The following is a 27817-nucleotide window of genomic DNA, read 5'->3' as shown; positions in this document are numbered from 1 at the left end:
AGTTGTATAATTTGTAACCAAAAACCAGTGTCTTTACATGGAAAGGTCAGAGTTGCCTTTCCAGAAGGTTCTAGAAGGAACCCCCCCACTCTGATTTATCTAAAAGCACCCTTCCACCTCTAATGTCAGCTCTTCGTGGATTAAGCAGTGAACATCCCTGCCCCCTAAAGCTGACAGTACAGACCAGTACATAAATAGAGTGGTTTCTCATGCTGCGTTTCGATTTCCACTATATTTGTGGTTCGAGCCATTTTGTGCTTATGCTGTGGTTTAGAGGAAGGTGGCATTTTATTTCTAGGGTTATGAAGAAGAAAACATTATTTTAACAAACATTCTTCACAATATCTCATAGGTATGCATGTAAAGTCTATATGAAGGGACCATATGAAGGTTCTTTACTAAAACCTGAATTTAGGGATCAATTATAGGAATGAAAAGAACTTCTACTGCCTGATTCTTTGTCACTGTTTGTAAAAAGAACTTGTTCCAGAACCTTCCACTTGGAATTGTGCCTATGTGATTGTCAAATGGCAATTGTTCTTTGTTTTTTCACTCCAAACAAAGCTTTGTGATGTAACCCTTTATTGTGATTGAAGCTGGCTCTAAACCTGATTCTAAAATCACATAAGCCCCGTGTGTCTTAGGAGCTGTGCTCCATCAGGGCTGATTGGTCTGTTTTCCTGTTTATGTTGGCCTTTCTATAAGACTAAGTCCACCATGCTACAGGACAGGCTATGTCAGGGTTTCCTCTTTACCCAGTAATTTACATCTGTTGACTACTGGAAGAAGGGTGATGGCTAGCCATCAGCTGTCTCTTTCATATTATTTTGGGCTATGGTTCTATTGTGTTCCTGGTCCATTCACTGTGGGTTTTTGGCCTTTCCCCCTTTTACATTTTATATCATGTTTTCCTCTAAAAAAAATTAATGGTTATAGGTTTCTAGTTGCTGAGTTCCTACCACATATACAAAGCATCCCATTTACTTGGTTCTGCTAACTGGACATCCCCATTAATGGTAAACAGACATTGAAGTAGTGTAGAAAATACATTCAATTAGGGCTCAAGTTGAAACAAAAGAGAGCTCATTGAATGAAAAAGCCCTGCTTTTATAATGGAATCAAAACTGTGATGTTCAGTTAGTAAAAAGGATGCTTAGAAAGGAAAATGATAAAAATGATAAATATTCTGTTTAAGGCCTAGAGATGCAGTTCAGTGTGTAAAATGCTTACCTAGCATGCAGAAACCCCCAGGTTCAGTCCCTGGCAATACTAAATCAGGCATGAGTATGCACCCTTGCAGGGTCAGTACTCAGGGGGCAGAGACAAGAGGATTACAAATTTAAGATCATCTTTGGGTATATAGTAAGCTCCAGACCAGCCTTATCTGAAAACGAAACGTAGCATTTTGTTTAATCTAACACACATCACTGGGTCGTCTTGCAGTGATGATTGAGATCAGGATCTTTGTGGAAACACTTGACGTTTGAGTGTTTTCTACTGTTTAAGGTGTGGCATTGTCTTCCTTTTAGACAATGACACCTGGGCCTTACTTACCTTGCTTCTTTTCTGGTTTGATATCTATTAAATGCAGTAGATGTGTTAAGATATTTGGAAAATAATTTTACTGTAGAATTTCTAGATGTTTCTAATGGGTCTGCATCAGTATTCCCCATTTGCTTCATGCTTTCCCAGATTTCAATAGCATAAGGGACTAAATTTAGTGGGCACTTACAAAACGTTTGCATTATTTTCATGAATCAACTTAAAAAAACATTTTGTTAATGTGTGTATTTTGACATGTGCATGAGTACATGCATGCCGTGACATCTCTGTGGAGGTCAGAGGACTACCTGAGGAATTTGGTTCTCTTCTTCTACAGTGTGGGTTGCAGGGATTGAGCTGAGAGCAATAGGTTTGGTGGTAACCTATTGGTAAAGAGCCATCTTGATAGCTCTTTGAATAAGAACATTTTTTTCCAACTCCTACCTCTTTAGATAGTTGAAAACTTGTTTAACTTATGTAATTAAAATAAGAAGGGCAATGGAGACAAAAAAATTTTAGTAAACATGCCAGACTCATGGTAAACTATAACTTTAACAGTAGGAGAAAAATATACACAGAATATATAGTGGTTGCCAAGCTCTAAGCTTCTACTCTGTGGACATTAGAGGAGACGGGGACATTTTGTTCATTTGTTGACAAAGCTTTTTGTTCTGTTTTCCTGTAAATCAGAGGGGAAAGAGCCAATCATTTTCTGTGAAGACATTGAAAGCTATGTGATTAAAGTACCTGAAACAGAAAAGAACTCTATTGATGTTTGTAGTTTAGAAGCCTAGTTGAGTTAAATATTGATCCGAGCTTTTACTTAGTCCATCTCTTTTCATATAAAATTTACAATTTCTGAAAAAAAAACTATTTTATTTCTACTACTTCATGTTTATCTATTATATCTCAGTGAAATTGAATTCTGAAGGGTTTAAGGTTTCAATTTTCTATGAAAATTTATTATATTATGTATACATTTATGCTATAACCTATAAATATGTATAGTTATGTGTTAATTAAAGTACTAAAAAATGAAAGGCATTGTTTTATATTGCAAGTGTAATTCCTTTTTTTCTCCATTGCTTTCATATCTACCTCTGGATAAACTTGAATTTTTTTTCTTTTTTTTTTTTGGTTTTTCGAGACAGGGTTTCTAAACTTGAATTTTTTACGGTGCTGGGAGCCTCTCATAATTTACTTGAAAATATAGTGAGACAGTGAGATGATGCTGGCTAGATGGGTTGGTTGATAGTCCAGGAACAAGGCACAGACGCTTGCAATCAAGAATTGACTTTGAATTCAATTGCCTACCTTCCCCAAACCGTTGTACTGTGGAAGGAAAATAAGCATAGGGGGCAATGTTCTACCTCTGCTGCCTTCCTCTCTCATCTGCTGTTGACTGAAAGCAAATGATGGCAAGTTTATGGTGGACATCTAGATCTCTGTGAAGGAAAGCTGCCACTGACCTAGCAAGTCTGTGATGGACTGCCATAGTGTAAGACCAAAAGTTAAAGCTCAGTCTTATGTGTGGCTTTGGAATCTGGTGAACTAAGAGGCACCTACATGACCTAATGGGAAGTTCTGCCCACTCACTCCAGTGAACCAGGTGCCCTACTTAGGTGCCTTCCATAGCTGAGCCATGAGACCCTGTTCCTCTTCGTGCCCATGTAGTGGGTTTTGTTTCCTGCCTATCACAGTATTCTAAGACAAAGCTCTCACATCCTCCTTTAGGTGTCTTGGAGAGCCCTCCTGCCCAGCTTTGCAAAGCCTGCCTCCCATTGCCGTTCACATGATCCTTTACAAGAGCCCAAATGTCTCTGCGTTCCGTGGTATCCTCTTTTCCCAGAGCAGTATGGGGCTAAAAGGCAGCTATAAATAACAAAGATTCACTGTATCATTATTAAAGCTTTTATTAAGAGAAAGACTTTCTGCCATAGTACATATTGCTTCTACCATTCACTTAATCCTCATGATGCTTAAAGGTTTAATGATACTGTTCTCTGTTCCTGTGGAAAATCAAGTGGCTTATTAAAAACAGTGAAGGGGAAGGCCCACTAAAGCAGTCTGCACTCCAGGAACTGACATGTCTTAGCTTCCTCCTTGAGTGACGCCACTTTGGGAGTCAGAACTGTGTCCCTTATGTGATGCATGTCTTGTCCATACTCAAATACTGGCACTCTTCACAGATCTGCTGCCCTGCCCTGCCCCAAAACCAATCATTTTGGATACTTATCACTGTACTTAAGATGTTATTTAAACCGATAATTTCTGGGAGCGGATGGTAATAACCCCTTCAGAGCAAGCAGATGTGCAGGGACTTCAGGTTGGCTCCGTGGTGGTTGATCTGCTGGAGGGATGGCTGCCTTTCATTCTATCCTTGTCCTGAATATCTCTCTTCCCAGTCTCAGGAGATTGTGGAGGGGCCTTGCTATCTGGCTGTGCACTTTGTGTAGATACTGACTATTGGTTTTTGCCCTTTTCCCCAGAAAGTGCAGATTTGCTATGGAAATGCACGCAGGAAACAAACACATTGTCTGCGCTTGCTTATCTCTTGGTGGCTCCATTTTCTTCCGGTCTTGCTCAGAAATCCCTAATTATCATGTTAGCCATGTATTGATCTTAAGATATGTTAGGGCACAGGAGGGATGGCTTAGAGGTTAAGAGAGAATTTGCTTCTCTTTTAGGGGACCCACGTTCAAATTCCACCACCCACATCAGGTGACTGACATCCACCTGTAATTCCAGCTCAAGGAGAATCATATGCCCTCTTTAGGCCTCTACAGGCACTCACATGAAGTAAAAACCTGATTAAAGACATTATTTATATTTTTTCTATATTTCTAGTTTTCGGTAATAATGGTGTTTGAGTAGATTTTCTCCCAGTAGCTAGAAAAATGATGCATGTTAGTGCTTGTGTCTTGATTATTAATTAGAAAGATTCAAGGATGCTTTTCTCAGAAAACGTAATTTCCAAAAAAAGGCTTGAGTTTTGGTTTCCATATGGGACATGTTTGGGATGTGAATTCACATAAAATATGTAACATAAAAACAATTGTCATATCTAAAAAAACCAGAAATGATAACAGTATATTTTATTTGTAAGTTAAACATGGTTGCAAGAAAAAGAATATCTTCTACCTAGTAAAGAAATGAAAGTGGATCTGGAAGCACTTTCTGGGAGGGGAAAAAGGTTGTGAAGAGCCCAGAAGCAGTACTAATTGACATGTTCATATCTTCAATCCTAGCACCTCATGGATATGACTGTCTTTTCCACAAGGCAAAAGTGACCAGGTGACACAATGTCATTTTTCTGGTGTCAACAGTAGAGAAATCCCCTTCAAGGAGACTGCTTAGGGGTGGTTGTGTAATTAAAACATATTTTTCATGAATCTTTTAGATTTATTGGAGTTTCTACTAGATTGAGAATCTATTTGATACAGAATTATTTTCCTAAAATTGTTGAAAGTATTTATGTCCATATTTTAGTGATATGAAGTTTGGATTAAAACACCAGAGACTGGTGACATCACCATAAAGTTGATATTAAACACAGGAGAAGCCGGGCGGTGGTGGCGCATGCCTTTTATCCCAGCACTTGGGAGGCAGAGGCAGGCGGATCTCTGTGAGTTCGAGGCCAGCCTGGTCTACAGAGCTAATTCCAGGACAGGAGCCAAAAGCTAAGGAGAAACCCTGTCTTGAAAAAAAAAAAAAAAAAAACAAAAACAACTCAGGAGATTCAGACATACTCTAAAATTACATTTTTGTATTCCTATTTTTAATTTTGAAAAAGTTTGAAATATTTCAATTAATTGTTTCCTGGAAGAATATTGTTAGAGAATTATACTTCATGTGCTATAAAACATATTGCAGTAACTCAGTTATTCTATACTTAGTGGGTTTTAAATATTATCATTTTACATTTCATAAAAATATAAAACATACCTGACAACTTTCATATCAAATAAATAATAATAATTAAAAATAGCTTTGCTCCATGTAATCTTTTCTCTTTAGTTGAGCTAGCAAGCTATTTATCTAAATAATACTTTGAATTGACTTATAAATGGAAAATGCACAAGTATTGATCCTGTTTTCTTTCCCTTACCGATAGCTTCCTTTGAGATGCTGAAGTTATTTTTTTTTCTATGATGTGTGAATACAGGGATGAGCATATTTGTATGAGCCAGAGAACTACCTGGAGTATCATTCCTCAAAAGCTTGTGTTTTGAGGCAGTCTGTCATTGGCCTAGGGCTGGGCTAATCAGCCAGGCTGGCTAGTGAGAGCGCCATGGATCCACCAGTCTTCCCCTCAGAGTCTTGGGATTACAGGAGTGCACCTGGGTTTTTAACAGACAGGGGATCTGTGCATGTGAAGACCAGAAAATAACTCCCTGGAGTCAGGTCTCTTCTTCCACCGCAGATCTCTGGGACTGAACTCAGGTCACCAGGCCTGTGTGCCAAGAGCTTCTACTGACTGAGCCATATTACCAGTCCCAGTGATTTTTATTTGGTCAAACAAAACGGCTAAGAAACAAACCCCAGAGCTTTTAGAAAAATCTTGTACAAACCAAAAACAGGTGAAACAGGAAATCTCCAACAGGAGTTGAGGTCCACGTCAAAGTTTCAACACTTTAACAATCACCATCATAGTTTTATTCAGAATCAGCACATCTTTTTATATTTACCTATGGATATTTATTTGTCTCTGAGTCATAGAGTAAGATGTCATTATTGGGAAGAGAGAAGTCCTGAGAACACTTGAAGATATTTATAAGTAATTTGAAACTTGAGTCCAGATGCTTAAAAACTCTGAAGCAGCATCCTGTCCAAGATCTGCATATGAGCTCTGCTCACAAGAGATTGGAGAGGCTCTGTCCTGGAGAGGCTGGGTGCTCATCTCTGGAGGGATGGAGATGCCTCCTTGTGGGCCTCCTGGAACGGTGCTTGATTAAAGACAGAGGCACAGCTAGAGACTGCACAGCAATGAGATGGGGGCAGCCAGAAGGCTTCAATTTTAAAGAATGTTAGTGGGGAAAGAATTACACGGTTACTCCCAAGTTTTCAGTGTAAGCTGAAAGAAAGAGAATGATTTCCTTTTTGTAGCTGTTTCTGTTTGCTAAATTTATTAACGGTCAAATCACACACACACACACACACACACACACACACACACACACACACACACACTGTTAATTAGAAGGCCTGTTACCACAAACAGTTGGAGCTTGCTCCTTGTCAATGGAGGCTCACACTTTGTGGCTGAGGGGCTGGCACTGGAGATGAGCTTGGGAATGTGCAAGAAGATTTTTGCCCGGCAATCTCTTTTCCTTCCAAGCTGTGGCTTCCTTGGCTTTCTCTTCTCTCTCCTTCTCTTTCCCTCTGCCCCTTACAGACATAGCCCTAGCCTTTAATGGAGACCATCGTTAGGGTCTGAGCCGGGAGAGGTCTGTGGTGACAGAATGGTAACTGTCTATGACCCAGATTGTGTGGCTTTATCTTCCTTATGTAGAAAGGCCTTGGTGGGGAAGCCGTTCAGCCTTGTCTTTTGACGAATGTCACTAGCTAGAAATGTGCTGTGTAACTTGGAAGAATTTGGGCTGTGTTTCTGAGGCAAGATGGTGATGGGCCTGAATCAGCTGCTTCTCCATCCTTGATTTAGACTGGAGTCCTTGCTTCTTTCCTTGGACAGAAATAGAAGAAAGTAGTACCTCTTGGGACATGTGACCTTACACAAACTTTGCACCTTGGTAATCTTGGGCTATCAAAATTGACTTTGACTTCAGATAAAACAAATCGAAGGTGATGCGTTGCTGAAGTCATTCAGTTTGCTTTGTCTTATGGCGATCACTCATCATCTTCAGAAAACACACAGACTCTCAAAGATGGACTAGCACCATGAATTTGTGAAGAATCAGCTCTTGGATCACAGCCCAAGTGGGCACATCCTCATCATCATCATCAGCATCATCTGATTAGCGGGCTCATTTTCACCACTCCCCCTTCTCTCCCACAATTGGGCTGGATAGAGTGATTATGCTGTTCAGTTGCATGGCCACTTCTCCTGGGTGGAGCTGTAGAGGGAGGAGGGAGATAAGGGATTAAGTTGCATATGGCCAGCTCAGTTGATATTGAACGCTGCCCTTACTTGATGCCCGGTGTCGCAGAGGATTTTCTTTGGATTCTGATCAATGGTTTGCTGTACAGTAAGGACAGCAAATGGCTGCTTTTCTCCTAGCTTCAAAATGAAGCATGCCCTCTCTGAAGGGCAGTCTCTCAAGTCTGCTTCTCAAATGTAAACGACAGGGCCACCGTGTGTTCCTCACCTTTGAAGGCAAGACGCCAGCATTTCTCATTACCGATCAAGATGCTTTGTGGAAGGAATCGGCTTTTGGTACACATTCAAAGCTCAGCCAGTATTGTATCTCTGCTGGAGGCTTGAGGGGAAGATCCCATTTAATGTGGTGTATGCATCATTTAAATGGCTGTGAGCTCCTGGGACTGGAACCTGGTGCCCTGTCTATGCAGAGGTCAGCTGGTGAGTGTGCATTGCTCCCTTTCCAAAGAAAATTGAGGGATTTTTTTCCCCACCCAAATAGAAATGATAGAGAAGGTTGAACAAGAGCAAGGTAACAAGAAGGGATGTCTTTAAGAAGTCAACAGTTTTCACTGCTGAATAAGTCAGCTGTAGGTAGATAGCACTGTATAGGAATGTTGAATCTTTCTTGAAAGGATGGCCTTCTGCTAATCATATTTCATTTGGGAGCAATTTAAAGTAAAATAAAATAAAACAAATGCATTTCCTAGTTGGGAAAAAGATAAATGAAAATAGCACACACAAAAAGGACTTGGGATCAGTTTTATTTAAAAGTATGTTTACTAACTGTCTGAGATTTCTGGTTTTGTGACTGGAGATTGGGTGGCTCCCTCAGCGCTTCCTTTCCCTGAGGTGGATTGGCAGTCAAGAAAGAGCCGTAACCTTCCTGCTGTTATTGCATGGTGTCTTGAGGGAAGCTATCTAGAATGTTATTTGCCTTCCAGTCGCATCTGCAAATACCCAGTACCTTTGCTTCTCTGTGTCACATGCAAAGATAACCAGGAAAAACGTAAGCAAAGTCGTGTCACCATTGGTTTTAAAGACCAATACAATTCTTTCTGTAATGTCTCTGTCACTCAAGCTAATGGCTATCTGATCATGCTCTTTCTTGATGAGACAGAGTATAAGAGTTGAAAGAGTCCTGGGGGCTAAAGTGTTAACTATATCTGAGATTTGCTTTTAGCCATCAGATCGAAGCTTTAAAGTGTGACATGTTCCTGGTATAAGAGAAAAACACGGTGAAACTGCTGCTGCCTGATTTTCCAAGTGGGTCTGCAGTGAGCTTCTGAAGAGCTAATGAAATAAGCCAATGGTTTTGGCGACAGGGGCTGTTCACCTTCTGCTGTAGCCATGTTGTAATCTTTACTTTTCTACTGAGAAGTCTGAAAAGGGAGAGGGTATCTGAGGTGGTAGAAACAGACCCTACTGAAGCAGCAGGAGAGGTGTATGTATCCTGGAAGACTCCCCAGGCACCCTCCCCAACAGGAAGATCACTGCAGGAGGCTCAGCCACATCCCATCAGGACTCGGATTATTAAGCTAAAAGAACATCCATACCTGAGGTGTGGCTTGCTTGCTGTAAACCTTTTTTAAAAATGAGAATTTAGAAGAAGAGGGAGTGCCAGATGGCACCAGAGACAGCCAGTGCTGAGTTCTTGCTGTTTCCCAGTAGAACTCTCGAGTAGTGATGGATTTGATTTCATGACCCAGTAGAGGGCATGTATGGAGTATGATATAACTAGGGGACAACCATGGACTTTGCCAAGGAGATAGCTGGCTTCCCCCAAACCCATGTTAACTTCCCGAGAAGCCTGGATAAACATGCGTGTTTCTATGCCAATATATGAAAGACTTTCCAGGGAAGGGTTAGGAGGGCTGAAGGCATGATGAAGTGGGTGAGGTTTTCTGTGTTTTGTGGATCTGAATTCTCAGCTGTGGGGTGCAAAATGGATGATGCCCCTCTTACGTAAGAGGACCGATCCCCCCCTCCCCTTCCTGCGATTTAATCTGTTGTAAGCTGGTTGACCCGGAACCACCGGAACACTAATGCCGTGTGGCCAAGTGCAAGTGTCATTCTCTGCTTCCAACCAACATTTGAATCAGATGAGGAGCTAAAGTTTCTCTACTACCACGGAATGCATTTAGCAACCACTGCCTTCAACTGAGTTCAAATAGGAAACAAAATTGTACACTATATAAGCTAAAACACGTAAGGCCAAAGTACGAAAATAAATAAACTAGCATTTTCTCTTAAAAAATAAAACAAAATCTTCACTATTGTACCCTTTTCACATATTGGAGAAATTGAGACCTTTGTAGTCTTATTTAGCAACATAAACACATCATTTATTATTGAAATTTTAAGTTGGCTTAGTGATGGGTTTCATTATAATCATTTTTAAAGAGCCCTGAACATTATTTTTCCCCCTACTTACAGGTTACAGGTAGAATCATATTATACGGGTTTACTCTCACTTGCTATAGTAGTCATTAATGGTTCCTCTAAAACATAAAGGTTGTAGAGGAAGGGCCTTGACAATCCACTTGGATTAACAGCGTTGAGACTGTCTAGCTGAAAACGAGACACTGAGAAGTGAGTGCTGCTATTCTCAGTAGTCAGTTAGTTCTTGATTTTAGCAAACTTTGAAAACTGGACAGTGTATGAGATTGGAGAATTCCATCCTGAGTTTACAGGTGATGTTCTCTGTCTTCCTTCTCTTGCTCCCTTCTGGGAATAATAATAATAATAATAATAATAAAATAATATACATTGTCTTCTTCTACTGTATTTCCCTACTGACTATGTAAGAGAACATCCAGAAATTCTAATTTTACATATTTCATTCCGTTGCTTTTCATGTTAATGTGTGGGTAAAAACACCTTTGCCAATTCCAAAGGCGCCTCCGAGGGTACAATGCAAGCGCCTCTTGGAGAGATGGAAGATGGTTTTCCGGGTACCCGTTTTCCTCTTTGCCTTCCTCAACCCCTGCCCCTCAGGATAACCACGCCAAACCCCGATTATTTACGGTGCTCACTGGCTGGGTTTGAGTCCTTGCCTAAGCTTGCTGCTGAGACTGTCTCACGTGTGTCGTCGGTAAACCGCATCGGGAAGCCCGGGCTACTCCCAGTCCTTTTCAGACGCGTTCTCCCCTCATTGCCTTGCAAGTGGAGAGTCCCTCCCAGCCCTGCTCCTCTCCTCTCGGCCCCACAGCGTTGGTCCTTTTTTTTTGAAATGTACCTTGGAGAAGGGAAGGGCTGAGAGATTTAAGACGCAGGGATCCGTGTCACGTGCTGCCCGTAGCAACCGCGGCGGCGGCGAGTCCTTAGTGAGACTGCACCATTTTCTCTCGCCCTGCATAGAGGTGTGGTTGCAAGCGGCAGCGAACTCCCCACCCCCTAGGACTTTCAACGAGGTGGCCTCTTCCTGGCTCCGGTCTGAAGACAGACTGTCTGGAGGAGTCCCCCAAGACCGTTCCAACTGGTGATGAGAGCCTGAGGAAGGCTTTTGCAACTATTAGGATGCTGGTCTGTGCTCGGGGCCACCCAACTGCTGAGGAGCTCCGGGTCCAGAGCCCCGCCCTCCCTTGGGACCATTGCTGAACGTGGGTGCTCACCTGTGCATGCCTGTGTGCAGGTGTGTGCTACTGTGGGGGCTTGGCTGGCAACCTGGGGGACACTCGAGTGAATTATGGGTGCTGCAGAGGCTGGAGCAAGATTGTGACCTAGCTCGTGGGCGGCTTGGATTATTTTGTGAGTGTTCTGGCTGCCAGCCATTGCTCTGCTGGGGAAAATCACATCACCACACAGCAGCAGAATCACCTGTATTGCTGGGGAGTGGAAAGAGATCCACTGCTGATTTCGCCTGCAAAAATGGCTCACGCTGCTGCTTCTATCAAAAAAGTTCGAGAGGCTGAACTGGATGAAAAGGAAAAAAATCTGGAGAGAGAGAGAAAAAAACAACGGAAAATCCCCAGGGATCGAATGGAGCGGAAAAGAAAGGTATGGAAAGCCTCCGGTTGTCCCCGTCCCCTCCCCGCTTCACAGCGCTGTGTAGAATCATCAGCCTTTAGAACTGGCAACTTCATCCTCCCTTTTCCCATCACTCCCCTGCACCATTTCCAAGCTCAGTTAGCAGCTCGGAGCTCTTGCCTGAATTTGCTGCATTGGGAGGAGATGCCTGAGCAGGATGGATTTCCTCTGCTTTGATCAAGCAGAGCAAAACCTGTCTTCAGTTCATTCTCTCTCTCTCTCTCTCTCTCTCTCTCTCTCTCTCTCTCTCTCTCTCTCTCTCTCTCTCTCTCTTTTTAACCTCAGATTATTACCATCTCTAAACCGTGGTCTTCCAGTTTCCTCTGAGCACTTGCACAGAAGGAAGGGTTGCTGTATGGCAACCTTCTCTGGTCTCTGGACCGCTGGCACTTCCTCACTTACTCTGGATTCCATAACGGTCTCGGTTTGGGAATAAGCCACAGGATCCATATGCGCCCTTTCCCTCCTGAGGGTTGACATTATTCTACATGAGAATAGACGGAAAACATTGGTGCAATGAGCGGTGTTTCTGTATTTTTAGAATTCTGTTTTCTATCATTAATTCTGGAATTTACTTTTTCAATTTGGCAATCAAATGGAAATATCTAGCTAACCAAGGCAATGAATCATCGATTCTCCTAACACTACATATTGAATGTCTCTCTTTACCTTAAACATTTTTTTAAATTAAATTTTCCAAAAGCATACATTTTACAAGCTGACAGTAATAAAATACTCACCCAGCCACTGGTCTAGATCTGTAAAGGAAGTTGTTGTAGGTAAACATGTTAATTAACAAAGTAGGCCACTGAATAATTTCAGATGATAAATGCTATTTTATATTAGCAGAATGTAAAAATAGTGCCTTGTACACAAACTGTTTTTAAACAGCTCTGGGATTAAATATGCATCAGGGACCCACATGCTTACTAACACATGTGCTCCATGGACCTCCTCCTCTTCTTTCCATAATAGCCTCATTCACCTTTGCATTTGAGAGGCGTTGTCTTTGCCTCTTTGAGGGGTAAAAAGGGATGAACTTAAGGAGCCACACTGAGTTGAGATCTTACTGCATAGACATTCATCCTGTTTCTGTTTTACTTCTCCACTAGTTAGATAAAAATCGTTGGTACCTGGAAACAAATAAAATTAGTGTATTTAATGGTTTCCCTTCTGGGAAAAAGTCAATGCTGTTTATTTGACCTTTAAAATGCCTTGATTCAAGGGGGCGTTGATTCTTTTACAGTATCCAAGTCTTATTGGCCATTTTGTTAGGTTGTCTACTTCCCTTACTGCTGCCCTAGCTTTGTTTTTAATCTTCTAAATAGAACATCACTGCCTAAAGCATTGTCTTATACTTATATCCTTTTTAAATCCTTTCCCCCCAATTACCATGTATTAGTTCTTGGCCAGGGTTGCTTGAATAACATCCACCAAGCATCGTGCATTCCATTCACAGGGAACCTTTGCTCTGTTGGGTTTCCGTATGGAGTCCATGGCCTTATCCTCAAACCTCCTTATGCTGGAAAAGTCACACTGTTAAAATGGCAAGTGTCAGTAGTTGTCGAGAACTTCAGTTACTTGGAAGCTGTCTTGCTTTGGCTTGAATCTAGCCTGTCAGCAAGATCGCTGGTTAGTAGTGTCATAGTGGTCATAGGACAAGTTCATCTCCGCACGTTTAGATATCATTAAGCTAGAACCAGAGTCTTTATACCCGTTCTTCTGTTTTCATATACACTTATTTCTCTGTGAATGCATGTAGGATTCCATAGCACAATACGGGGTTTACCAATTGATGGGGCATACTTTTGAACTATATCAAATTTCTTTTCTAGACAGACAACTTTCCCTCTCCCCTACGCACATTCTGAACCAACCCAGTTTCAAATATGATCTGAAAGAAGAAAGGCCTAGTTCTTTATTATTTCTTAAGGTGTAGAAAACAACAGGTCATGGACAAATGAAAATGCCTAACTGGACTCTAGAACACCATCTTCAGAAAACCATTTTAAAAGATCATGTTTTCAGTTGATACCATTTCATGGTTGTAAGGGAATGTATCAGTTCTAAGTCTAAGAGTATATAGAGTATCATTTTCATGTCTGTGGAAGGTTTCTTACCCCAAAACCTCTTTATGCAAAGAGTTCAGAGATGAGCCATCCCCAGTGTAGATAAAACTGCAGAGCTTGGGGGAAAATACACTGATTTTGAAGAGGAAATTTTACTAAGATACAGTTGTTGATTATTAAAATAATTCAGTTAGGTGGCCTTGTATTGGGACTTCATTTTAATTTGCCTTTGTAAACTTGCTCTTAATTAAAAGAATACTTATTTTACATTATATAAACCTTCTAAATTAAATTTTAGCTATTTGTAAACTTCAATCATACCCTGTCTTGACTGTAACCCTCACACCAACTTACCATTTGTGTGTTTTTAAAAAGGCAACTGTTGGCATATTAAGGATTCACCTCAACCCCATAATAAACCAAATGTTCAGTCTTCTTTGGCTATACTCTGGGTAATTAATGTTTAAATATAGTATCCAGCTGGCGTCCATTGTATTTGTGAATACTAAGTAGCTATACAATGAATCTAAGCTTTAAGCTAATGAACCAAGTTCAAGAGTAGTTGAAACAAACAAATTTAACTTGTTTGGTAAAATGGCCACTGATCTACCATTCATGGGGTAGGAGGCTATTCTGTTCTAACTATCACCTTAGTAGTAACTGAGTAATCTCTACATGTACAAAGTCTAGTTCCTATACTAGAAATCTAGAGTTTGAGACCTGAGCTGCCAGATGAACCTGCTAAGTGAGAGACCAAAATTCTCATGCTGGCAAGACAGTCCTAGCCCTAGAAAGTGATTCCGAGTATAAGATCTTTTTTTTTTTACTACAGCTGCGTAATATTTCCCATCTGTGCTTTTTAAATTTTGAAAATAAATAATTTATAAGAAATAAGAAGTGGCAACACAATTACATTGCTGAAAGCAAAGTATATATACTTAAATAATTTTTCATTAAATCTTGTTTACTATGAATTTTCAAAGAAACTTTTGTATTTCCCGTTTCTCAGCAGGGACAAATTATTCTCATCCGTCATGTCTGCATTGCTCACTATCATAAGATATGACATTTTCATACATGCTTAGCATGTACTTTGATCATATCCACTCCCTCCCCATTTGTCTCTCTTGTCCCTGACCCAACAGTCCCTTCCTCTTCCCTCATAGTTCCCTCTCATTTTTAAAGTTATATCTTTAAATGAGTTCTAGCTCATTTTTAAAGCATTCACATAAAGAAAATTACTTGTGTTGTCTAGTCTACTTCATTTTTGTTAAACGATGATTTCTATCCATTTTCCCGGCATAACTTGTTCTTTAAGGCTGAGTAAAATTTCATTGTAGGGGCTGGAGAGATGGCTCAGCGAAGACAGACTTGGTTTCTGATCTCATTATCTAGGCTTGGCCATATGTGTATATGTAAACCAAACACTGTTGGGAGCAGAGAAATGAGGACCTCTGGTCCATGAGGGTTGCTGATCAGCCTAGCTCTAGGTTTAGTGAGACTTTGCCCGAGGGAAATAAGGTGGAAAGTGGTAGTGCAGTGTACTTATTGTTCTCCTCTGGCCTCTGATTGTATAATGACACCCTTCCAACATGTACATATGCCAGCATATCTCTCTCTCTCTCTCTCTCTCTCTCTCTCTCTCTCTCTCAATTAAAAACTCAATTATGTATATATACAGCATTCTCTTTTATCAAATTCTTCTCCTCCTCCTTTCTTCTTTTTTTTTTTGAGACAGGGTTTCTCTGTAACTTTGGAGCCTGTCCTGGAACTTGCTTTGTAGACCAGGCTGGCCTTGAACTCACAGAGACCTGCCTGGCTCTGCCTCCCCAGTGCTGGGATTAAAGGCAGGTGCACCACCATACCCAGCTATCTATTTATTTTTGATGAACATCTTAATGATTTATATTGTTAAAGTTGCTAGACCTTGTCGAACTTTAAAAATGTAAATTATTAAGTATTAATTGATCTGATATTGGACACACACACATATACATATGGCCATTTAGCTCCAATAGTAATTGTATACATTAGAAATTCTCTTGGTTTCACAGACCTGCAAGCCAAGACCTAGAAGCGGAACTTCTTTAGCCATATACAGCTATTAGGTAGATGAGTTGGGATTTGAACTCAGATCTGTCTGGGTCCAAATTTCACCAGGGAAACAGATAGTATGATTATACCAGCAATGAAGACTGTACGTAAACCTTTAATCTACCAATGTTGTAAATTTTTTCACCCCCAAGCGACATTCTACAATTAAAAAAAATTAGGCATAACAATGTATTTTAGGAAAATTGCATAAATTTAAGGTTGTGTTTTAATATAATTCCACCCAAACATTTCATAGGTTTCTTTGGAAATAAACTATTTGAAGTCAAGAGTTTTTACCTTAAATTGTGGCCAGTTGCAGCCCATGCTAAACTGTTGCCATCTCTTTTTGGTGTCTTTGTCAGGATTTCTAAAAGGCACTTGCATATTTATATGTATTAAACTCCAAGGTGAAACCCAAGAGAATTGAAAATCAAGTCCTTTTCAATGAATTCTTCAGGAGCAGGAGAGGTTCTGGTCAAGTCTTATCTTTATTTTAGTATACATAGTTATGGTCTTGGAGGAACAAGCCTTTCTCCTTGCACCCTTACTTCAGTGGAACACCCCTGCCGAGGACTTTATTCCCATATTCCCCATTTGCTCATGCAGTCGATGACGATGAGCTTCCTTCATGGGTGTGTGCAATGGGTCACTCATTAGGTCATGAAGGGATATGGAGAGAGGAAGGTTTCTGAATGGGGTATTGGGATGGTTTTTAAATCTAAGTGTGTTTTACTTATTTGTAAGTTGAGAGGAATATTTTCTAGAACTTTAAATTGTGTTGCCCAAATACGTTGGGACTCAGTAGTCCATTTTGCCTTGCCATGGTCTCAGTTACAAGAGGTCAAATGAGACTTGAAAATATTCCAGAAGCAAACAGCTCATAAATTGTCAGTTGTGTGCTATTCTGATTGACGTGGTGAAACCTTCCAGAATCCTGCCCTGCCCTTCCTGGGATGAGAATACATTTGTCCACCATGGGCACCTGTTATTCTCTTCTGCCTGTGAACTATGTGCTAGTCCTCTGGGCTGTTAGATGACTGCCAGTGTATCACACGTCTGTGTTTAGTGGTCAATTTCTTAACAATGATCCCAAAGAGCAATAGTAGTGATGTCGATAGTCCAGATACGCTGTGATTCCTTTAAGAGAACAGTGAAGGTAATCTCACATACCTTCGTTGAAACGTATTGTTACAAAGCCTTCATTTGATCATTTGTCCTTCGCAGTCTCTTACTGAAGCCACTTTATCAGCCAACCTCTGCTCTAGGTCTACATGTAGAGGAAATTTCCAGTGTGCATAGTCCTTAGCGCTCTCCTCATTTCAGGCGTCCACTGGACTGTGCTCTCCATAGATAATGGGAGACTATACACATAAACCGTAGTGACAAACAGCGTGGCCTTTTCCTCGCCGTCTGTGGGTGAGAGCTGCTGTATGTGTAGGAGCAGACTGGGGAAGCTCGCCATCGCTCCTGTCCCCGCGCCTTCTGCTCGTGAGTCAGGCAGCCAGGTTCCAAAGGGCAGCTGCATCCTGAAGCAGCCGCACTTAGTCCAGAACTGTAAATGCACAGAGACTTCTGGACAACAAACTAAATGTAGGTTTAAAGATTCAAACCACAACAAATAACATGACCCTGCGTGGTGCATTATATTCTAGACGCTTTCCACACATGGAAAATTCCAATCAGCATTTTCAAAGAACTACATCCAGTCATCTGTAACTTTCTACGGCTCCCTTCAATATGTGGGGTGCTTGTGGATTGGAGGTGTCGTTGAACTCTGCTGGACAGATGTCGTTCTCATGTCTAGTGTCCACTTGTAAGTGGATATGGAAAAATCTTGTTGCATTCACTTTCCCGTTTGAGTCTAACTAAAAATGTGCAGAGAGCTATTTAAATGTGAACACTCCCACAGATCCACAGAAAGCACACATTTTCTTCTTTGCTATCTATCCTGTGCCTTTTCTATTTGCCTAATTCTCAAGTCCCTTCTTGGCTTTCCAAGAGTGCCCTCCACTAGCCCTGTGAATCTGGAGATTTTATTGGTTTTACTTCTGAAGAACCTCCTTCAGTCACTGAGCGGGTGGCCAGATGAGGGTTACAGCTGCCAAATCCATGTGGTTGGAAAAATAGTGGCAACTTTATGACTTGGGATAAAAATTCAGGTACTGAAGAAAAAGGAAAATCTTCACTTAGAAAAGCGACTTTGCCATCCAAACAGGACAGTGAGCATGTTTTGTATGTGCGCTGAGCTGTGGAAACACCAGGAAATTAAGACCTACTCACACCATCTCTGATGACTGTTTTTGTTTTCATTTCTAAGTCATTCTTTTTCACTTAGTTCTCAAAATAAATTCTTTGCCAAGACCTCTTAGCTTTATTCTCAGTGGGGGATATTATATATTGAAATAGAGAATAATTAAGAAGGCACTTCAAATCCTTCAAATCCTAGAGGCTTGTGTACGTTGCTAGTGGGATCAGCTAGTTGAATGTGAGAGAAATATGTTTTCAAATGTTTATTGTATCTACTCACACTCCTCTGGTTTTATCTCATCCTTGGGGTGGGGTGTGAGGGAAGATAGAACGTAACCTCCACTTGAAACTGAAAAACAGTGCAGGGCATTGGTGGCACAAGCCTTTAATCCCAGCATTCAGGAGGTGGAGACAGGTGGGTCTCTGTAAGTTTGAGGCCACTCCAGTGTACAGAGCTAGTTCTAGGGTAGCCAAGACTACCAAAGAAACCCTGTCTTGAAAAACTAAAACAACAAAAATATTATTTTTATTTTATGTATGTGGTGTTTTGTTTTCATGTATGTTTGTGCACCCTGTGTGTGTGTGGTACCCAGATGTGCCAGACGAGGGCATCACATCCCCTGGAAATAGTTTTCGATGGTTGTGAACCACCGTGTAGGTACTGAGAACCAAACCTGGGTCCTCTGGAAGAGCAGCAAGTATTTTTAATGTTGAGTCATCTTTTCAGCCCTATAACCTACATATTTTTGAATCTCCTCAGCGATAGCAAACCAAGGCTAAAACAAAGAGAATCAACATTTCCACTTCTCCACAAACCTGTGCTCTTCATCTTGACATCTAGATCAGCAACTATTTCCTTCTAATAATTAGTGTGTTTCTAAATTGCCATTGAGAAAAATTTTCCATGTGTAATAGGAAAGCTTCTAAAAGCTTAATAAGGCTAATTGGTGTATATAGCAACCAATTAATTCTAAGCACAGAGAGAAAGAAATAAGTTTTTAAGAGTTAAGTCAGAAGGCTTCAGGATCCAGGTTATCTATTTTTGCCTCAACTGGATAATCGTCAGGTCCAAAAGTGTGTGTGTGTGTGTGTGTGTGTGTGTGTGTGTGTGTGCGTGTGTGTGCATGTGTGTGTTTGTGTGTGTAGTTGTATAAGGAATGCTCTGAATCGTGATTTAAATGTTCTGTGTGCAGCATTTGGTTCTGTTTTGAAGGGACTGGGTGGAATGTCTTAGGGATTTAATCGTTAACTTAGCAGCCTGGGAGACCTCAAATATTTGGAGGCACTGATGTTCCTCCAGCTCCTAACATAAGTCAGTAACTGCCTTTTGTTTCCTGTGCTTGGCTTGGGCTGATCCTGAAATCATAGGAAATAGTACAAATGGAGCAAGGGAGAAATCTCTGAGGAGGACTGCCTCCAGCTTTAGCTCCGCCCTTCACTAGCTTTAACCCCACCCCTCACTAGCTTCTTATGGTGAGGGCTTCTCTTTTTTGTTGTTGGTTTAGTGTTTTTCATGAATATTTTTTTCTCAACTGCTTTCTCCTTCTCTTACTGGCTATGACAGCTTCCAGGACAGCCAGAAAGGGATTCAGTACTGCACGGGCTTCTGGAATGTATCTTTTGGGCATGTTCACTTGGAACCTTACCTCCAATTTTCTGTCATTAGCTTTTCTGACAGAGGAAAATATCTTCTACCTCACCCACTGTGGTCCCTTCATTGTTTGCCATTGTTGTGCTGTTTCTGTCATGGGGAACATTTCAACAGGAGCGTCGTTAAGGAAGAGACTCACCAGGGAACAATTGTTATAAATAAAGACTCCAAATTGAATCCTCTTATTTGGTTATGAATATGGTGTTACATCTTATTTTTGTACATTTCTTGGCTATATGTATGTATGCAAATGGACTTGTTCATTATTAATTTATCTCACTTGTCTTTCATATCTGCTAGAAAAGTTGAAATTAAAAGCATCACTTTTTGTGCATATAATAATTTATCTTTTTCTTCCGTGTATTGGTAATTGGACCCAGGGTCCAAGAATCTACTTTTGTTAGTAAAGTTCAAATGCAAAGTGCTTTAGGAATAAAGTTCAGCTGCTACCCCTTCTGAAACACTGCTCAAAATGAGAGATGGATGTGAGATTTAAGATTATAAAGAATAGGCAACAGGGGCTTGCAAATTGAAATGGCTTAGTGGTAAAGTACTTGCTGTGCAGAGCATGAAGAACTGAGTTTGAATTTCCGAGCCCTGGGAAAGCAGAGACCAGGGTAACCCTGGAACAAGCTGTCCCGCTGGTGTGGCAGAGCTTGTGACCTCCAGGTTCAATGAGCGACTCTCTTCCAAAAATGAGATGGAGAGCCACTAAGGAAGACACCAATCATTGACCTTTAACCTTCATCTTCACATGCATGCATGTACACACCCACTCACACATATACACACAAAACAAAGACAGTGAACAGAAAAACAGACATCATACCAGTCCATTGTGGCTTACTTTAGGACTGATCATCTAAACTTCCATAAAGCTTCGGAAAAGCAAAATTGGGAAATCTGTGCTCAGTTCTATTTGCCAATGGTGACCCTGGTTCTTTTACCTGATTGTGTTTAAACAGTGCCAAGATGGAGTCCCGAGATCTGTTAGCATCACTTTTGGTTTTTGGTGGTTCTGTGCCATATTTGATGATGTCTTTGTCCTCTTTCACTATTGTAAGTAAGATAGTTTGGTGGTATTTCAAAGTTTACTTCATTTAATACGACGTTTTCTTTTTGAGGGAATTCTCAGTCCCTGACACAGTTACTGTCCTTGAAAGATCCCACAGACCACCTGTGGTGATGGGACCTTCCAAAAATACAGGAAGAGAACATCATTTGGGCCATTAAGTTGGGTTTGCGATGGTCTATTTTTTGTATGTATGATGCAAATTTTCTTTAAAAGGTCTTACCTGGCAGTTGATGTTGTGGGAAGAAATGGTTCCTGCCGTGGTGTTTGGCATTCTCTGAAAGTTATTGAGGTCTCATTTAGAAAATGAGATCACCCCGTGAAGTGTGCGGTTATTGTTTTGTGTCTCCTGTGTTGATCTGAGTCACTTGGAGGAAGTTTATTGTGGTTCTTTTACTTTCTATTAGAGGATCTGTGGACTGATAATGCTAGATTAAAAAACCCACAGAGAAATATCACTGTAATGGTGTTAATCACTTCACAAAGTTCTACCTCAGGAATGATGGCTGCCTTCGAACTTGTGTGACACCAAGCCCATAAGCATTTTTGTAAGCTCTTGAAGAGAAATCCAGGCATGCATGGACCACTCAACTGTACATTGGATGAGCATCACGACTCTCCAGATCTAGGGTGATGACACGAACTCCTCCCTTCTGGCCCCTAACTCATACTGGGTCAGAGTCCTTAATTAAACCATGCTGCATCACAAAATGATTGCAGTCAGCCAAGTACAAGTGGGCCAGGAAACCTGGAAGCTGTCATTCTTCTGGGATAGAAGTAACTTGGGAACTGAGGAGCTTTTCTTTGAGGAAGTCACCTGCTAATCCCAGGGCTTTAGTGTGGGCTCAGAGGAGCAGGCATCAAGGCCCAGATGTGGGTAAGAGAGGAAAAATGTACACATTACCGTGAGTGGGAAGAAGGCAGCTGACAGAGGAGCAAGGAGAAGGCACCAAACCCACACTGCAGCGCTCTGCTGAAGTGTGCCTGGCCTGTGTACATGAAGCAGGGCATGCGTATCCAGTCACTCCACACAGGAGGCAGCATTTCCCAACTATGAGCCTCATACCAGAGAGTGGCCTTGACAGGTAGGATAATCTCTAGCAAGTCTATTTCAGAGTTGGTTTTCTAGGGAAAGGAAGAACATCTCTAAGATGTCTGTATCGCACCTCTCCATTCGAGGCTCAGGGATCTGTGCAGAAAAGGAAGCAGAAAGATGATAGGAGCGGGAGGTGATGGGGAGCCTCTGTGGAAACAGTGTCTTCCAGGCACAGCGTAACTGACACATGTGTGAACTCCAAAAGACTGTGTGGCCACATGCATAAGACCTGCCCAGTCAAGTCTCAGCTCTGAGGTGGGGGGGGGGAGGTGGACATACCCCTAACCAATGAGACATTTCCAACTGAAGGCTGCTAGAACAGGGAAAATCAGTGTTCTCCAATGGATGTATCAACCATGTTAGAGCAGTCCCGATGTCCAGGAATAAATGGCCAACACAAACCAGGTTCATGTTTTTGTTTTTGTTTTGTTTTATTTGTGTGTGTGTGTGTGTATTTGTATGTATGTGAGTTGTTGTTTTGTTTTTTTTTTTTTTTTGGTTTGTTTGTTTTGGTCTTACTTTTTTATTTTAATTTTTTGTTTTTGTTGCTGTTTTTGTTTTGAGAGAGAGAAGGAACATGAAAGTTGGATAGGAGGGAGGTAGTGAAGGCCTGGGGGAGGAGAAAGAATATAATCAACTGTATAAAAATTTTAAATAAAAGATATGATGGTGGAGCTCTATATTTCAGTGACGTCAGAAGCTGTAATCATCTGCCCGAATGAATCTCAAGAAGATGCGGGGGGGGGGGAGGGGGATAGAGACTACATTACTTTATATAGCGAGAGTGTGAACAGGCCCCAGGTGGTCATGCTTCAAAGGCAGAGGCTTTGCATGTAAATCACTAACAGTTAAAAGTGTTTTGTTTTTCTGCTTGGCATAGTGGAGAGAGTCTAGAGTTGGAATGCTTTAACTCAGGTCTCAACTAAACCACATTCTGGGTGTGTGATTGTTGGTCACAACTTTCTTATCAACAAACTGCTATAATAAACGATATGATAGTTTATATATGAATGAAATATATATGAAAAAAGTGCAGGCGTAGAGACTGAAATGCAAGTGTTGAAGCACTATGCACTATATTTTTTATATAGTATTATATCAACAGGTTCTTTCCCCCCCTTTTCTGTGAGAAAAAAGAAAATGCCATTCAAGGATTAAAAATGCCCATAGAAGAATCAGTATGAGCTTACTGTTTAAAATTCTGCCCAGATAAATATAAAGGAGACTTGTAGATTGTGTGTGTGTGTGTGTGTCTCCCTTGTTTTCTTGTCTCTGTACACTCAGAGTTCTAGAAGTTTTGATATGATGGCAGTATTGTGCCCACCTAGCCCCAGCTTGGGTTCCTAAATGTCATTTCTGCCAGAAGGAGCCAGTTCTTAAAATGCCTGATTCACGTAAGAAAGTGCAGAGACTGATGGGACACATCAGTCTGTAAAGCTTCCCAGTGATGCTAGATGAATTTGAGCAAATACACAAATAGAAAATTGTGAGTCATATTTTTAAAAGGAGATTTTCCTAATATAAGTAAACAAATAAATAAGTTGGTGGGAAGAAAAATAGTAGTGTCTCAATGAACAGATATTCAAAAATATATAAATTATAACTAATACGGTATTATTAAGTACTAAAATATAAATTAATATTTCACCTGTCCGTATTAATTTTTCTTAGTACAAGATTTAGATATGCTATTTTCATTCACATTGGAGCGTAATTTCTGAGTTATAACTAAATGTAAGATGATATTAGAAGCTGGGTATATGTTGTTTATATATCAGTTTGAGTATCGCTCTAACATCCATTGAACATACATACATACATATATGTGTGTGTGTGTATATATATATATATATATAAAGATTACATTTGTGTTCCTTCCATATATGACTGATGGGGTTGTGATAGCTAAGCTTGTCTCCCTTAGAGGCCCTAGAAAGTCCCTCTGAGCCTGTGTTCTCTAAAGGTTAAATGTACCAGAGAAAATCTGTCTGCCCAGAGCGTCACATGCAGCCTTGCTGTGCTGAGACCTGATCATGCTGTGATCACTGATTTCCCCCCATATCATGTCAACATTGCTTCAGAGGCCACGATGCCCGGCTGATTCTAAACATCTAGTTTCCCTGTTCTAAACTCCAATTGTTGTGGGCTAATCTTCCGAATCAAGCCTGGAGAAAAAAAGGATTCCTAGGCAAACTACAGATAACAATAAGCATAAACAGTCATTTCACAAGCAGCCTGGATCAGAATCTTTAGGCTGTTTATGTAGACTTGTTCTTGATATTATAAATTAGCAAAAAAAAAAAAATTGGAGGCATTTGAAGATTGGAACAGATTCTCCCTAGAGATCTATTTTTGTCTTTGTCAATAACATCAGTTTAAATGTAATATATTCCACTTTCATATAGTCACACCAGTGTGTAAAAACACTAACAGTTTTACTCATTTTATAAATGTTAATAAGAATTCCCATTCTGCAGGATGTGACCCTCTCCTCTGGGGTACATGAACACCACCACCACAGGTTGGCATTCCTCCCTCCACTTCCTCTGCCTTTCCTCTCTCATTAACCTGGCGTGTTTGCCACACTGCCAGTCATGTTTAACGCTCCAAGATTTGCTAGGCTCTGCTGCTTCTCTCTTCCTTTTCCTCTGATTTGATGAATGCCACCCATGCTTCTCTCATGAAAGAGCTGCACTTGCTTGACCTAGGCATGCGGATAATCGGAGGGTCGGCTGTGATACAGACCTTCATTCCTTGTAGAACATATCAGGGTTTCAAGTCCCTGATGGCCGTGGGTGTCTCCCGTTTGGAAGCTGCTAAAGAGCATGTGCACCATTGGAACTCAGCAGTGACTTAGGGAATAGGAGTGCAGAGCTCACCAAGGCTCTGGTGGCCGTGCTTGTCAGTGTTTTAATAGACAATTAAATGAAGACAGACCTGCAAAGGAGAGCACCCAAGGAACACTTGCGCTGTAACAAGCAGAGTATTGTGACTGATTTTCAACGCCCTGGTGTTCCTGCACAGTAGAGCTCAGTGGATGTCAATGGGATCTTTGTGGTCCCATGCATCCTGAAGGAGCAGTTTCTCTCTGTGTGAAACTGCGTGCATTCTCATAGAAGATGGAGAGATACAAACATCTGGCAAGATATTAAAGTGGCATATATAGACAAAGGCTTGAGGGTTCAAAGGCTTTTTCTTTCATTTTTATGCCCCTTCCTCTTTGAGCTCAATTACCATTTAATGTCATGGGTCCTAGGGACCAAGAATTAAAGTTGACTAGGGAAAGATCTTCACCATGTGAGAGAGAAAACAGAAAACAGTGCCTAGCTGACTTTGCTCACCTCTGTTAATGATCTGTGCAGCCTGGTTACATCTTTTCTGTTCTTTCTTCATTAGTTCACATCAGAGCAGATTCTTGGGGAAAAAAATCTTTGTCATTCTGTTCATATGGTATAATGGATATATGCCTGTATGTATAGATATGTGTTGTAGCCTATAATTTTTAAATGCATTTTACATTAAGGTTTATTTATTTTTATTTTATATGTGTGAGGGTTTTGCCTGTGTTATGTATGCATGTGCACCTCAAGTGAGTGGTACTCCAGGGGACCAGAGGTTGGTGTCAGAATTCTCTGGGACTGGACTTAGAATAAGGTTGTGTACTGCCTTGTAGGTGCTGAAAACTGAACCCAGGTCCTCTGCAAGAGCAGCCATTGCTAATAACTGCAGAGCCATCTCTCCAGCCCTATATTTCAGCTTAATATGTTTTTTTAATTATGTTTGTCCTTTTAATTATTTCCATAAGTTTTTAGCATATTCAAGTTGCAATACTGCAGTTATATTATAGTTTGTATTTCAAATGTACTTATAGGTGTGATAATTTTAATAAGATTTATCAGTAAGAATGATTCTTTTAGTAAATATGAGCAATTAAAGAAAAAGTTTTATTACTATTATTAAATTATTATTATTATTGTTATTATTATTTTGGTTATTTGAGACAGGGTTTCCCTGTGTAGTCCTGGCTGTCTTGGAACTCACTCTGTAGACCAGGCTAGCCTTGAACTCAGAGATCTACCTGTTCTGTTCCAACCACCACCACCACCTTGCTGGAAAACTTTTTTTTTTCCCAATTAAAAGGTGTCACAGTTTACAGTAGGGAAACAGAACTACTTCCTGTGTCTTGAATGGGGACATCTGGGATGGGGTGAAGAAATGGACCTGGGGAGATAGCTGACCTGGAAGTTCTTTCATCATAGTGTTACATATTTGCCTGGTCCTTGTTGGAAATCATCAACACTGGGATTTCATTCAGGCGGGGAGGACTACAGAAACGGGGAATTCCGGCATCATTTGGATGTCAACAAGAAGGGACTTAATGCTTGCTCTTAGGCAGTCACTGCTAACTCATGTTTATTATGGGACAAGGTTCAGTACTGGGAAAGAAAGCACACTGCTGAATTGCATTAAGGGTCACCCTCCCCACAGCCCGCACGATGGCAGCCCTCCAGCAGGATAGGGCTGAATTTAGAAACGGGTTAATCCTCCTTAGCACCAAGGAAAGAGAATCAGCAACTTAATTATTGGTTGTCCCCAGATAGAGGCGAAGGTACAGGGACTTGTATCTAAGTGGTTGCGAGTGGAATAGAAAAGCAGGGGGCACCGAATCCGGAGATGAGCCCACTGTGAGTCACCACCGGCCGGAAGCCTGAAGAGCTTCACCCCACTTATTCTGAAATCAGGGGTGAGACGTGTGGTGGGTGGGGTGCCTCAGGGGATCCGGAGAGAAGACTGGGTGCAGATGTTGGCACCGTGCATTTTAGTGTATCACGAAGTTCCCACCGCGAGGCGGATATTTTTAACTTCTCTTTATTTGGGAGGGGGAGCAGGGAGGAAAGTGAGCCTGAAAATGATTCATTTCCCCCAAATTCTCAAATAAATGTCTTAAAGGATAGGTCACAAGTGTTGGATTGAAAGCCTGTGCCTTTTCTCCAGACTATACTAGTCTGTGAAGATGAAACATAGGATGTTTTGTACTTTAAAATTATTACCTGCAGAAAAGATAACAAAATTTTGGAGTCACCTGATTCCAAAAGAGAATGACGATTAAAGCAGAGGGGCAGTGATCTAAGCTGACTCTTTGGACAGTGCCACAGATCAGGCTCTGGTCCAAGAAGGCCCAGTGGCATTTATTTGCCCTTCTCAGGGACACCAATGTAGCAACTCTTCAGTTAAAAGCAGAAAGTGAGATTTAATAATGAAGAAAGAAATTAAGACTCAGGACAACTTGCCTCTTGTGCTTCTCCAGTTGACCTTATAATGCTCAAGGAAAGATGATAAAAACAGAGAAAGTATATCAGTAAACACAAAAGTATTGTCTCTGTTTCAAGGAACAGAACAAGCAGGTTATAGGACAGTCTCATGATTTGTCATGTATTTTTATACTACAGCCAGGTCTCCAATAATAAGGTCATAGGAGGGAGTATAGAACACTTAGAATTATCAGCTCTGGAGCCAACATTATCTGCACCTCCAGTGACCTAAACAACCTCCATGCAAGTGTTCCATATAAATCCTAGAAATATTCCATGGGAATCATAGAGAGTCCAGAGAGAGGTGAACAGGTCCTCCAGCCACAAAGGTTTCCACTTTGCGTGGTTAGTCTGTATACACTTTGTTGCACTACAGGTAGACACGAGAGATGTTTGACTGCTACTGTTGCTTATTTGTTGTTAAAATAGAGAGAACACAAGACAAACAGAAAAGGGAAGGCTGCTGGGCATAGATATAAAATGCTGGGCCATATATAAGAATCCAAATGGCACCTTGGCCCTGCTAAACAGGGAGGTCATGGCTCTATCGGCACCTTGCCACCATGGGAAGATAATCTGCCTGCATTATAAAGTGAGATAATAATAGA

General features: G+C 41.0%; 1 protein-coding gene across 30 annotated transcripts in view; it reads left to right on the top strand.

Moving 5' to 3' along the window:
- The window catches only part of Ank2 (ankyrin 2), a 530016-nt gene that overhangs the window by 299734 nt on the left and 202465 nt on the right, over positions 1-27817 (top strand). For 2 of the 30 annotated variants that reach the window (XM_026783984.1, XM_026783978.1), the window contains exon 1: positions 10964-11638. The exons of 21 other annotated variants lie outside the window; for them this stretch is intronic. In XM_026783984.1, coding sequence (XP_026639785.1) covers positions 11510-11638 — 129 coding nt within the window. In that variant the 5' untranslated portion in view covers positions 10964-11509. Of the gene's footprint in view, positions 1-10951; positions 11639-27817 lie in introns of those variants that run through there. 7 more of the 30 variants (XM_026783979.1, XM_026783992.1, XM_026783994.1 and 4 more) reach the window with 5 other exon arrangements.

This window comes from Microtus ochrogaster, chromosome 21 (genome assembly GCF_000317375.1).
Source record: "Microtus ochrogaster isolate Prairie Vole_2 chromosome 21, MicOch1.0, whole genome shotgun sequence".
Classification (NCBI taxonomy): Eukaryota; Metazoa; Chordata; class Mammalia; order Rodentia; family Cricetidae; genus Microtus; species Microtus ochrogaster.
The sequence above is the reverse complement of the archived record's forward strand: the minus strand, read 5'-3'. Positions and strand labels throughout refer to the sequence as shown.